This window comes from Humulus lupulus, chromosome 2 (assembly GCF_963169125.1).
Source record: "Humulus lupulus chromosome 2, drHumLupu1.1, whole genome shotgun sequence".
In the NCBI taxonomy this organism is placed as follows: Eukaryota; Viridiplantae; Streptophyta; class Magnoliopsida; order Rosales; family Cannabaceae; genus Humulus; species Humulus lupulus.
The window spans coordinates 225,761,002-225,775,383 of NC_084794.1; the positions used below are offsets into that span (position 1 = coordinate 225,761,002).

Genomic DNA, 14,382 nt, shown 5'->3' on the forward strand with positions numbered 1-14,382 from the left:
GTTTAGTTGTTCTGATGTATAGTTTTAGTTTATTTTGTATAGTTTTAGTTTATTTTTTACGCACTTTAAAATGCAGTAATAAGTTTTTCATTTTTTTTGGTTTTGTTATTTTTTTAGTTTATTTTGGGTTGATGTCTAGTTGATTTATGATTGTTTTTAGAGAAATTTGTGAAAATTGCCTCTTTTTTTAAGTGATTTTGCACTCTGGCCTACATTTGATAATTTTTTGCAATATGACATCTGTCTAAAATTCGACTAGTTATCTAAATTTTTCTATCAGCTGTCTAAAATTTTCGACCGCCTGTTTGAATTTTTCGACTACCTGTCTAAATTTTCGACTACCTGTCTAAATTATGCGATGTCATTTTGAAAAAAATTATTAAAACTAGGCTAGAGTGCAAAATTACTTTAAAAAATAGGTCATTTTGCTAAGGGTCCCTTGTTTTTTATCACTGTATAGTTGTGGGGTTGATATCTAATTAGTTTTTAATTGTATTTTTTAATACCATATTTTTTAAAAATTGAGTTTATAAAATTTTAAAAAAAAAATAGTGATCCTAAAAATGTGAAAGAAAAAAAAACATAAATAGGAATGTTTTTTTAACAAAAATAATATATATTTTGATTGAATGAACAAAAATATTTCTTTTCTTTTTTTACAATCAACTTATAGAGGTTCTTTTTTTTAGTTATGTAAAAAATAAGGCTTCAAAATACTCCATATAATGAGTTAGGTTTTATCAGTTGATAGAGAGATAAATGACAGTCTTCCATGGCTGATTTCAAATTTCTCAAACGAAAAACATAATATCTTCAAACTCATTTCTTTAAACATGGTAAGACCCTTCAAACTCCATAATATCTTCTATCTCTCTCTGCAATCAATAATCTCCATTGTTTTGCTTTTGATTCAGGATTACCTAAAATCCGTGGTTCCTTCACAACTCGTCTCGGAACGAGGCTCCAATTTAATCGTAATCAATGCAGGTATTGCTTTTTGCGACTGACCCATTAAAGTTGACTTTAGAAAACGCAGACCCATATGTCCAAATCGAGAATTGTCTGCTTAATTTGGTTGTTTCTATTGTGCCCAGGTTCGGGGAATGTCAGAATTGGCCTTGCTTCACAGGATGCCCCTTTTAACATTCCTCATTGCATTGCTCGTTATACTAACCAAGTGCCCAAGAGAACTGTCCAAGATCAGGTTCTTTTATAATTTTTGTTGTTTGGTTTTCATTATGGTTAATGATTGTTTATTGGGTTTAGTATGTAACTTGAGAATTGTGCTTTTTGGGCTGAATCAGATGCTTAATTCTCAAATCACTACTGCCCAGCACATGGAGAGGGAAAGGGCTTATGATGTTGTGAGTCATTGAGCATTCTTAGTTTAGCCTTTACCTGTTTTTTCAAGTGTTTACATCATGTGGTCTAGTTTTAAACTTGCTTACTTTGTTTTTAAAAGGTTGCATCGCAGTTGAAGATCCCGTTTTTGGATGAAGAGGTTGCCAACAATTCCTTGCCGCGCAAGGTATGAGTAGAAACTAATTAGTTGTGTTCAATTTTCTTGCGTAGTCTAAAGTTACTAGTTTGGATGTTAGAAATAGATTCTGATATGATAGCTGGAAGATGTTAAACAGTCACGTTTAGTAAAATGGCTTAGCTGTTTTGCAGATGGGACGGGTTGATGGATTTAATCCCCAGAATAGCAGGAAGGATACTGCATTTGATTGGACAAATGTACATGAAAAGAATGTTAAATCTCCAGCAGGAGGTGGTTAAGAAATTACTATATTTTTCTCGGTTTATGAAGAACTTCAGTTTCTTGCACTCCGTGTTTATTTTAATTCTTTGCTTTTATGTTAGTCCATGAATGCCTGAACAAAAAGAGTGAATACAGTACAATAGAATTGGCTGACTTTTTATTAGTCTATGTCACCTGTTACATATTATATCATACAATATAGTTTTAGATTGCAATTTGTTAAAGAAGTGATTTTATTCCACAGAAAGTTTGGTCATTAAAGGTTCAGATAATGAGTCTGGGGATCAAAATGAAGGTGCTGATGCTAAAGAACCTAGTTCAAGTGGACTTAATTTTAAACAGTTCATTATTGGTGAGGAAGCACTTAAAATATCTCCAGCAGAGCCCTATTGCTTACGTCGTCCTATACGCAGGGGTCACTTTAATATTTCACAACATTATCCCATGCAGCAGGTACAAATAAAATTTGCCAGCTTCCCACTGCAGGACATAGAGATTTATAATCATTGTTAATGTACATGTGCAGCCACTCTTGCTTTTCTTATATTTCTTCCATAATTGCATGAAATGGAGTCTGGTTTCTAGTTATTCATGTCTTGCGTTTATTCTTTATTTTTCATATTAATCACAGGTACTTGAGGACTTACTTCTAATTTGGGAATGGATTTTGATAGAGAAATTGCATATTCCTCTATCTGAAAGAAACATGTATTCTGCAATTCTTGTTGTCCCAGAGACATTTGATAATCGAGGTAATTAAAGTAACTATTGTATAAATGTGATTGTCAAAGATATACTCGTATTGCTGCGATTTATACCTTATTCATCTTATGCCTTGGGGTGTTACTAATTCCTTGTTGAGGTAAAAAAAAAAAAATTGTGACCCAAATAAGGGTTCATTAATGTTTTTAGGACATTTTGTTGTCTTTCTCTAGTTTTCATATTCAATCTTAACCCATTATTGTATGATTTATGAAGTCTTTATTTTGTACATTTGATTGAATAAGTGGAAAGTCTTGTGATTACCATTTTTTTGTTTGTTGAAAGCAGAGATAAAGGAGATTTTGTCTATAGTCTTGCGAGACTTGCGTTTTAGCTCAGCAGTGGTGCACCAGGTGACAATGACACACTATTCATTGATAGCTCTACATGTTTATAATTAAGTTCTTTGTGTAGGTAGGGATCATACTAAGTTTCACATAGATGACTGATTGATGGATAGCATCAGCACTCTACAATCAATCAAAATTGATCAATGGATAGAATTTAAATTTATGCCCAAGTACTGAAAACCATGAACGACTTTTTTTTCTTCATTTTTCTAGTCTATCTTCTACTGCATTGTTCCTTTGGTTACAAATCCATTGTTTTATCTGTTTCCTGATTTGTACTTAATGATCATGATAGACCCCCAATTAGGCACACTTTAGGCGCAAGAATAGGGGGTGGGAAATTAATGTGACTATTAGAAATATCTTTGGGTATCTGATTTGTTTGGAATGTTTTAGTGATTAAATAGCATGAGAGTGTAGGGTTGAGGCATGTTTATTCTGATTTGTATTGAGCCTTGGCTCTTGGGAGAGAAACCAAAACTCTTGAATTTCCTGGATTATCAATAAAAAAATACTCTCTAATTCTTCTATTTCTCTTTGTTTTTCTTTGTGTACCTAACTATGGTGTATCAATTGGTGCCGTCTGTCAAACAATCTCCATGGTGACTAAGATAGAAACCAAGATGGAAGCAGTTGAAGGTCTGATCACTACCGTTCAAACTGAGTTGGCTACCATCAAAGACGATTTGCAGAAGGTGCCGGTTCTGGAGCGGAGTGTGGCTGTCTTGGTCAATCGCTTGGATCAATTCATGACCACCCAAGAGGAGCATTGGGTGCAGCCAATGGTGGACGAACGAGCTCAGTCGTCGGCGTTTGGACCAACACTCGAAGGGGGTCACGTCGCGCGTCCGATGGTGTCGGTCATCCCTATCAACGCAGGAGGTAGCGGTAGTCTGACTGGTGGTTCTTTTCGGGACATAGCGGCGCCCGCACCGAGGTGGGATATCCGACCTCGGCGAATTAAATTGTCTTGTTTGACGGAAACAATGCAAACAGTTGGATCTTGAAGGTTGAATGGTATTTCTCTCTTCATTGCCTGACTAATGAGGAGTATCTTAAGATAGCAGTCACCAGCCTTGAAGGAGAGGCACTGATTTGGTTTCACTTGGAAAATTGTAGACGTCCCTTTGTGTTTTGGGGTGATCTGAAACGACAAATGATTTGAAGGTTCTGGCACCTTCCAACAAGGTCGATGTATCGGGAATTTCTGGCTTTGAAGCAAGACGACTTTGTGTGTGAATAAAGGAAGCGCTTTGAACTGCTCACTTCTTCCTTGGATGATACATCGAAAGAGGTATTGGAATCAACTTTCAGCAATGGGCTTACATCTGATATTGATATTGGGCTTGAAGTAACTAAATTGGGCCCTAGTGGGCTTGAAGAGGCCATGGAATTGGCCCAACAAAGAGCCAAACAAACCACAAAAGGGTCTTTCTCTCGTTTTAGTGGGACTCACGTGGGCACGATTTCTTTCTCCTCTCCACCACGATCGACGAAAATTAAGGACGAAGTTTGACTTTCGGGTTTTGGGTTCTGCCGACTGTCAGAATCTAAGCTCCAACAGAAAAAAGCTAGAGGTTTATGTTTCAAATGCGATGAAACGTACTCCCTCGGCTATCGTTGCAAAAGTAAAGAACTCCAAGTCATCGTTTTACAAGATTTACCTTCCAACAATAGTGCCAACGAGACCGATGAATCTAACAAGGGTGCCGAGCACTTGGAAAATCAGGTGGTGGAAGATTTTCTCAATTCAGTGGTGGGTCTCACTACCCCGAAGAACTTGAAGTTGGCGAGGTAGGTTGGGGCGCAGTCAGTCATGGTCTTGATTAATAGTGGGCAACCCATAACTTCATCTCCAACATCCTTATTCGCACATTGGGGCTACCCATTACTGCAACGAGCTCTTATGGATTTGGGCACTGGGAAAGCAATGCAAGCCCTAGGGATTTTTCGAGGCATGGCCGTGACTCTGCAAGGGTTAGAGATTGTTGAGGATTTTCGTCTGATGGATTTGGGCAACACGGATATTATACTGGGCATGCAATGGTTGGAGATGTTGGGGGTAACGCATATCAATTGGAAAACTCACTCAATGAAGTTCTCGATGGGAAATACAGCTGTAACATTGCAAGGCGATCCAGCTCTCCCCAAAACCCTCATGTCACGCAACTCCATGATGCGCTCTATTAAACGTGAAGGCCATGCCCTGCTTATTGAGCTTGGAGTTGTAGTTGTGTCGCCTAGTGCCTGTTCCGAAGTTCCAATGGAGATTAGCAAAGTGTTAGATGCGGCTAAGGATGTGTTTGACATGTCAATGGAGCTTCCACCATTGTGTGGCGCGAAGCATGCCATTATTCTACGAGAAAGTGTCACCTATTAGCGTGCGCCCTTATGGTTATTCTCAAGCCCAAAAAGATGCTATGGAAAAGTTGATTGAAGAGATGTTGGCAGCCGGTATTGTGCAACCAAGTGTGAGCCCTTTCTCGAACCTGGCCTTGTTAGTACGAAAAAAGATGGCAGTTGACGTTTCTATGTCGATTATCGTTCCCTTAATTGTGAGATGGTCCCAAATAAATTCCCCATTCTGGTCATTGATGAGCTGTTAGATGAGCTTCACGGAGCCACCCTTTTTTCGAAGCTTGATCTCAAATCAGGCTACCACCAAATTCATGTCCAACCAACAGACGTGCCCAAAACAACTTTTCGCACTCATGAGGGTCATTACTATTGTCTGGTCATACCTTTTGGCCTCACCAACGCTCTCGCAATGTTCTAATCATTACTGACTAAGGTTTTTCGCCTTTACCTTCGTCGCTTTGTTTTGGTGTTTTTTTATGATATTTTAGTGTGCAGTCGTAGTCGTAGTGTGCATGTTGGTTACCTGACTACAGTACTACAACTATTGTCCACACATAAGCTTTATGCGAATTTCAAAAAGTGTTTGTTTGCGAAAGAAAAATTAGAGTACTTGGGCCACATCATCTCACCAGAAGGGGTGGCAGTGGACCAGACGAAAGTCCAAATTATGCTATACTGGCATGTTCCGAAGAGTATCAAAGAATCACGGGGACTCTTGGGACTTACTGGTTATTACCCCAAGTTTGTTAGTGAAATAGCTTGGTCCCTCACCGAACAATTAAAAAAGGATAAGTTTGCATGGAATGAAACAACTATTGTTGCTTTTGAGGCCCTTAAGCAAGCTATGACTATTGTTCTGGTTTCGGCACTCCTTGATTTTAACCGGCCTTTTGTGGTAGAGACCGATGCATCTGGCTATGGGGTTGGCGCTGTTTTGATGCAAGAACAGCGACCGGTGGCGTTTATAGTCAAGTGTTGGGACAACAAGCCCTCGCCAAACCAATTTATGATAAGGAATTGATGGCTATTGTCTTTGCTATCCAAAAATGGCAACCATATCTGCTTGGACAACGTTTTGTGGTTAGAACAGATCAACAGAGTTTGAAGTTTTTATTGGAACAACGTATTGTGGCTCCCTGAGTATCAAAAGTGGATGGCTAAGCTGATGGGGTATGATTTCGAAATCTAGTATAGACCAGGGGCTGGCAATAGGGTGGTCGATGCCTTGTCCCGAGTTCTTCCTTCCATGGAGTGCCACAATCTACTCGTGTCACAATGAATTGATTGGGATGCATTACATCAAGAACTAAGACAGGATGCTTTCTTGAGCCGAATCATTTTCGATTTACAAGGAAGAACAAGCGCTGTTGGGTTTTCCTTGGAGCATGGTCAATTACAATATAAAAGGCGGTTGATGTTATCCAAAAAAATGCTCTCTTATTCCTATCATACTGAGGGAGTACCACAATTCTACTATTGGGGGACATTCCGGTGAAGATAAAACTTTTGAACGCATTACATCAGATTTTTATTGGCTGGGTATGAAAGACTGTGACAGATTGGTTGCGCGGTTGTGAGGTATGTCAGAAACACAAATCTTGGGCCATTTCTCTTGCTGGGTTATTACAGCCTATTGTTTTGCCGCCTTTGGTTTGGGAAGACTTGACTATGAACTTCATAGAAGGGTTGCCTCGGTCCCATAGCATGGATACAATCTGGTTGTGGTGGATAGGTTGAGCACATATGCTCACTTCGTTCCTTTGAAACATCCCTTTACTGCTCGAGGGGTCGTTGATGTTTTTTTGCGCGAGGTTGTCCGTTTGCATGGAATTCCAAGCTCCATCATCTTTGACTGGGACAAGGTCTTTATGAGTCTTTTTTGGCGAGAGTTATTCAAGTTACAAGGGACAAAACTCCGCCACAGCACCACATATCACCCTCAGACCGACAACCAATTTGAGGTTGTCAACTAATGTTTGGAGACCTACTTGCGTTGTTTTGCTTCAAAGAAGCCCCAAACTTGGTTGAATTGGCTTGCTTGGGCAGAATATTGTATAACACTTCGTATCATGCATCATCAAAACATACTCTGTTTTAGATCCTGCATGGTCGGGAACCTCCTGTCCTTATTCGGTACAAGTTTGGCTCCACTCCAGTCTCTTTAGTCGAGGAGATGCTAGAAGAACGGGATGCGCAACTTGATGTCCTTAAAATACATCTACTACTCGCCCAACAGAAGATGAAGATGACAGCTGATAAGAAGCGGCGTAATGATCATTTTGAAATTAGTGAGAAAGTATTCACCAAGTTGAAACCATACCGCCAGAAAACTCTTGCTGCCCAGCAGAATGAGAAACTCTCTCCTCATTTCTATGGGTCTTTTACAGTCCTCTCACGCGTCGGGGAAGTCACTTATAAGTTGACCCTACCAGCTACCTCTTCCGTGCATCCTGTGTTTTGCATGTCACAACTCCGACGTGCCCATGGTGTGACCAACTCTCCACCCACGCTGCCACCTCAGTTGAGTCCAGACCTGGAGTTGGTGGTTGAACCTGATGAAGTTATGAGTGTTCGAAACACTAAAGCTGATGGAAGTGGCGAAATGGAAGTACTCATCAAGTGGAAGAACTTGCCCCTATTTGAGGCAACTTGGGAAAACTATGACAACATATGGAAACTAGACTTCTATATTTTATTGAATGAGAGCTATGCCTTTAAATAGGCATTGTACAGAGAATGAGGATTTTTGGTAATGAATACAAAATATCCTAACACAAGTACAGAAATTCTAGTAAGAAATAAATCAGCTTATAATTAGCTAAATATAGAAACTAAATATTTTATACAGCTTGGTTTCCCATTCTAAAAGGGATACCGTATAATAATAATAAAACATTATTTCCTACACAACATGTTGCAGCAGTTTCCTTTTCTTCACCTTGTCCGCAAGGTGAAAGTTTGGGTGGGGGAATTGATAGACCCCCAATTAGGCACAAGAATCAGGGGATAAATATGGTAGTTTTCATGGGGTGGGAAATTAATGTGATTATTAGAAATATCTTTCGATATCTGATTTGTTTGGAATGTTTTAGTGATTAAATAGCATGACAGTGTAGGGTTGAGGCATGCTTATTCTGATTTGTATTGAGCCTTGGCTCTTGGGAGAGAAACCAGGACTCTCGAACTTCTTGGAATATTGATGCAGCGGGTTGGATGGTTGAGCAAAGCTCATGCCAAATCCATGGCAATAAGGGGAAACCCTCAAATAATAGAAACTCTCAAAACTCTATTTCAGGTTTGTGGTGGGTTGGAGGTTGAAAGATGTTGGGTGTGATGGTGGTACTGGGATGAAAATGAAAATGGAAGTGATGGAGAGGGTGGACAATACCTTGGAAATGACAATGGAGAAGATGATCCTTGGTGGGCACTCCACCTTTGGTAGTCGTCCCTCCGTTAGAATGGATCGCCAACTTCGTTTCGATGAAGGTTTCGATCCGCCCATAAGGCATGCACTTCATGTTCTTCGACATTGAAGCGACTCTGATCCCCATCCATGGCTATCGTACCTTTCGAGAAAGAACCAAGGCTCTGAATACGATGCAGCGGAATGGATAGTTGAGCAAAGCTCATGCCAAATCCATGGCTACAAGGGGAAAACCCCAAATATAAGACTCTTAAAACTCTATTCAAAATATCAATTCTCCAAAAGTTCCCTTACAATATAACAAGTGAGGTATTTATAGAACCCTCACAAATATGACAACATAAGGTGAATAAACAAAATGACAAATTAATAAACCTAATACATTCTAGAATTAGGACACCTCTTAATATTCTAGATTATTCTTACTACATCAAATATCAATAAAAATACTCTCTAATTCATATATATCTCTTTGTTTTTCTGTGTGTACCTGACTGGTGTATCAGATCACAACTCACAAGTAAAGTTGACTTGAGATTTCATAGTATCATGGAAGGGCTGCTTGGTGAAGAGAAGAAAGAAGTACTTTTACGCAGTTTACTATCATTATCACAATGACATTGAGTATGCTTTGATCTATTTAAAGGGAGAGGGACAGTAGGGTGTTTGAAGCATTGGAGTTTAAAATTATATAGATTTTTCTTGAAGATATTACTCCCTATGAAATATAGTCTTTTCGAGCTTTTTAGCTTTTAAGATTCATTGTTGTTGTTGTACTTTTTGTGATAGTGATTATGAGTAACATTATTTTTCAGTTTTCATTGCTTTTGGACATTTGTTCTGCCTCCTTGATCTCTTTTATAAGATATAACTTCGTTTTTTTTTTTTTGTGCATCTTGCTTATTAACATGTTTACCCTACACATGGACATCTGTATGCATGTGATGTTATGTCTTTTCCCATGTGCAAGCAATGCTTATTACATAATTTGGTAACTGTCAATTTACTTTCATAATGATTTATCAGTGGATCTTAAAATTAGCTCTAGTATTTACCATATTTCTGTGACTACCTATGCAGGAAGGTTTAGCTGCTGTTTTTGGGAATGGGTTATCCACAGCATGTGTTGTGAACATAGGTTCTCAAGTGACGTCAGTTATTTGTGTAGAGGTAATCATTGTTTCTTTCTTGATTATTTTGTGTGTAGAATAACATTTGAGGTTATATGGTGCGTGAATGCATATGATATATATTATAAATGGATGTTTATAAACAGAGTAAAAAAAGCCCTAAAGTTCATGCTTTTGATCTCTGCTTGAATATGATTTTGAGAAAAGAGATAGTTATGCAAAAATATACTTTTTATTAAAAAACAAGAAGTGACAATTTTAATATGTTCCTTTCACTATTGTAATAGCTGTAGCTGAAACTTTCTGTCATTAGCACTACCACTCTGTCTAGTGCTGTCACGTGGTTATCAATTTTATCTTCAAAACCATTTTCACCTTCAACAGCTTTTCTGTTTACTTTCCATCTCAATTAGAAATTGAATTACTCATATACTGCTACTCTTTGTGTGCTCTCTCATAGCAGTATATCCTTAAAAGACCCCCAACGCCACTTGTTTGCGGATTACTAAATATTACCACCTTATCTGTCACTATAATAATTTCTGGACATTTTTTAATTTGATTTTCGGCCCATAATGTCATTAAAGTACTTTCTTATAATTGTTGTTACCAAACATCATGACACCTTACCAGAATATTTCCTTTCTTAAACTTGCGTGCCATTTATAGTTTTGCATGAAGCAAATGAGAAAAAGGGAGAAAAAAGTTCAACTGACCACTCTCTTTTGGTGTTCAGGATGGCGTAGCTTTGCCCTCTACTGAGAAGACCTTGCCTTTTGGCGGAGAGGTTTGTTTTATAAAATAACAATAATATAGGGTGCTTTATAAAGTTTACATTACTTGGTGGTTTTATGGTTCCCACTTTTTTCATGGATTTGAGTCGTGGGCTCCTGTACATGTTCACAGGATATATCAAGATGTTTTCTTTGGACTCAAAGGCACCATCAGACATGGCCACAGATACGTACAGATGTTTTGTCAAAACCTATAGACCTCTTGATGCTTAACAGACTGAGAGAATCATATTGTGAAATTAGAGTGAGTTACTTTTTCTGGTTCACATTCAAAATGTCAACTTTGGAACTCTTAAACTCCATTACTGTGATTGTGGATTTGGCTCGATGCCTTTGGCGTGTTAACTAGGTGGTTTGTGATTCTTTTCTGCTAATTATACTTAAAGGTGGGGTACAAGCAAATAAACAGTTTAAGTGACCCTATTATATTCATACATTATACACTATTATGCTTCAATTACAGAATTGTGAAACGTTGTGGAGGACATGGTTAGATTTGTGGTTTACCTCTTAGTTATGCCTCACCAATTTATTGAGCTTCCTATTGCAGGAAGGGGAACTTGATGCTGTTGCTGTAGTTCATTCTTATGAAGCTGACACGACAGTTGGATCTCATAAGACAAGGCTAACTGCTCTCAATGTGCGTTTATTATCACAAAGTAGTCATGCCTGTCTTCCTATATTTATATTTTGTCAGGCAGAAGATTAATTCTTATTGCATGTCATATAGGTCCCTCCAATGGGTTTGTTTTACCCAATGCTTTTGGTTCCAGATGTGTATCCTCCACCACCACGCTCCTGGTTGGTAAAAATGTTGATACAGTTTTTTTTGTTTTGACAACGAGACTATCAGTAGTAAATCATGTTGATATGGGGTTGTTTCACTTGTTCAGGTTCAATGACTACGAGGATATGCTGGAAGAAACATGGCAAATGGAATTTCCCAGAAGAAATGAAATGCAAGATGGTTTTTACCCTGCTGTTCATGCAGGTTTACCAATGTGGGACAACTATCCAGTTTTTGCCAACAAACCAAAGAAAGAAGAGAAAGTTGGCCTTGCAGAAGCTATCACGAGTAGCATTCTTTCAACTGGTATGTATAAGTTTGTCCTACAACACTATTTTGTGTCTAGTTCCTTAATAACCACCCAGTGCTCTGTTGACAGGACGTATAGAACTCCAAAAGAAGTTGTTTTCTAGCATACAATTGGTAAGTTATGGCAACAGTTGAACTCTGGGTTTCAATTTTATAAACTCCTCTGGAGTAGAAGCATGAGAATTTCTTCTTGCTGTAGATTGGTGGTGTGGCTTTGACTGGTGGTCTCATTCCCACAGTGGAGGAGAGGTCTGTTCTACTCTTGCTTTATCTTTAAATCATACTATTCTTAGCCTAAGGGGGAATAAAGTTAGACGAAAGAGAAGTAGTAGTATTATTATTCTGGTGGAAGCACATGCACAAAGGGATTTTACTAGAGATGGAATACACCATTATAAATAATGCTACTAATAATTTTATACTTATGGTTGCAGGGTCTTGCATACAATACCTCCAAATGAGGCTATTGAAGTTGTCGAGGTTACTCCTTGGTTTCTTTGTCTTAATTATTTTGTTTGTTGCATTTTCTCTTCTTAATGAAAGAATGGAAATTGGAATCCTGTAGGCTTTCTGACCTTAATCCAATATTCAATAGGTTTTGCCATCAAGAACAAGTCCGATGTTTGTATCATGGAAAGGTGGAGCGGTAAGTCAACAAGGGAAGCGTCCATTATATTAGTGTTTTGGTTCTTTAGCTCTGTCATACTGTCCCTTAATTCTGCGTCTGAATTTGTTTCTCCCATTACAACACAATTATATCATCATGAATCTTGTTGTTGTTGACAGATTCTTGGAATTCTTGATTTCGGTCGTGAGGCTTGGTTACACAGGGAGGATTGGATCAAGAATGGAATTCACATTGGAAGTGGAAGAAAGTACAAGGACTCGTATTTTCTTCAAGCACAAGCAATGTGTTATATCAATTCGTGAAAAGAACGCGACTAGTAGAAGTACAGTAGCTTCTCTTCTTAGATATTCATATTTTTATCAATCAATTTTTAGAATTGAGTGGCAATATCATAGTCCCACATCGAAGAGGAAGGCAAAAGACAATGGAAAGTGGCGTATAAATAGAAGGGGTGTGCATTAATGTTACGTTTAAAAGGGTCAGTTGGCTAAATATGCCACGCTCACCCTAGTTTTGGTGGGTGCTGTATGGCTATCAAGACATATGGCTGACATAATTTGTGTAACCTTATAGGGTTGGCTCGCCTTGGCCGACCCTCCTAATTTTATGCTAATTAATTTTATGCTAATTTAAAGAAACTAATTTTAAAAATAAAAATAGTTTTTAATAATTAAATTACTAAATATAAAAGAAAATAACTACAAAAATATTTAAATTATAATTTATTTAAAATTGAATTTATATGTAATCTAAATCAAAGAAAAAAAAAACATTCTGGGCGGGAAATGAATGGGAGAAAATGAGAGGGATTTAATGATTTGGAATGTCTTGAGTTCCAACCCCTTACAAATAGGTATCTTTCTTTTTTTTAGGATTTATTTTACAAGTTCTATTTGCATAACTACCCTCTTGTATGGAATGCATGATAAGGTAGGTGTACACATGTCAATTGTTCATTGGCTCTTAGTTGAGTAGTGGTGGCGCGGATTACCATGATGTAGTTAAGTAAACGCCTTGAGGTGGCCTGTGTTTGTACCATGTTAATAAGAACATGGGGCACTGCCTACCCAACAAAATTAACTCATGCTCGCTACTGCGTTACCCTTTTGCCGTGTAGAATGTTGTCTCATTTTCATTGAGGTAATCTCTCTTTCTCGCAATGAAGTTATCCTCTTCTTGCTGGGATGTTGTCTCCTTTTTGCGAAAAAGCAAGCAACGAGTAATCATGTCTTGTTTTTACAAGGCGAAACAAATGGTAAGTGAGTGACTCAAGTTTTTGCACATAACCTAGTGGATGGATACAAACCTACTTTTTTTTCTTTTAAAGTTTTGATCATTTATTTTTTGTTAATTGAAGAACCAAAATTACAAATGAATGTAATTTTGTAGTTTTGTGAGTTCTTTTAATTCTTTCCCAATTTTTTGTTAGTTTATGATTTTGGTGTTTCATCAAACCTTTCAAGAACAAAATGGTGGGTGATTAGAAAAAATATGATTTTAGTATCTATTGGTTTCTTTAATAGTAATAAAAACACTAAATAGAGAAGAAAAAAATCATGAACAACACTTAATGAAGTTTTTTTTTTTTTTTTTAAATAATGTTTATTTAAGTTTTAATAAGTTTTAGGTATTAATCTTGTTTGAATTTAACTCACTTTAAAAAAAAAAAATCCTCCAATTTTTAAAAAAATAAATTATTGAATTTTACATGATTTTTAATATATTTAAATTGATTTTTAAATAATACATATACAATTTAATTAATCAAGAAAAATCAAATGTTTATGTGTCAACTATGTCACCACATATGTAACACCCCACATCACTATGGTTGCTTCCTGGAATGACGATTAGCCCTACAAACCAACACGAGTCTCTTCTGCGAAAACTTCCCATGAGGTCACCCATCATGAGACTACTCTAGGTCAAGCACGCTTAACTTTGGAGTTCTCAAGTGATGGGCTACCAAAAGAAGATGCATCTTGTTAGCATAGGTAGTACCCATTAATCCATTTAAGCATTCTTCAACTGTGTAATCCTATACCTACATAGTCTTAGAATCATCACACTTGACCTTC

The 14,382-nt window shown here is 37.5% G+C and overlaps 1 protein-coding gene and 1 non-coding gene across 2 annotated transcripts; both read left to right on the forward strand.

Moving 5' to 3' along the window:
* Window positions 1-681: 681 nt before the first annotated feature.
* LOC133819008 (actin-related protein 9) lies at window positions 682-12,932 on the forward strand. Its single transcript, XM_062252147.1, has 20 exons — window positions 682-836; window positions 915-987; window positions 1,095-1,204; window positions 1,305-1,364; window positions 1,463-1,528; window positions 1,672-1,771; window positions 2,007-2,215; window positions 2,394-2,514; window positions 2,813-2,877; window positions 9,737-9,826; window positions 10,523-10,573; window positions 10,693-10,824; window positions 11,131-11,220; window positions 11,311-11,381; window positions 11,474-11,673; window positions 11,747-11,790; window positions 11,876-11,925; window positions 12,111-12,156; window positions 12,272-12,322; window positions 12,463-12,932. Exons 1-20 carry the CDS (start codon window positions 834-836, stop codon window positions 12,604-12,606), a joined length of 1,776 nt encoding a protein of 591 aa, XP_062108131.1. The 5' UTR covers window positions 682-833; the 3' UTR covers window positions 12,607-12,932.
* Window positions 12,776-12,904, forward strand: LOC133820368 (U11 spliceosomal RNA). Its single transcript, XR_009886782.1, has one exon. It is a non-coding gene; the product is annotated as a U11 spliceosomal RNA (small nuclear RNA).
* Window positions 12,933-14,382: the final 1,450 nt, after the last annotated feature.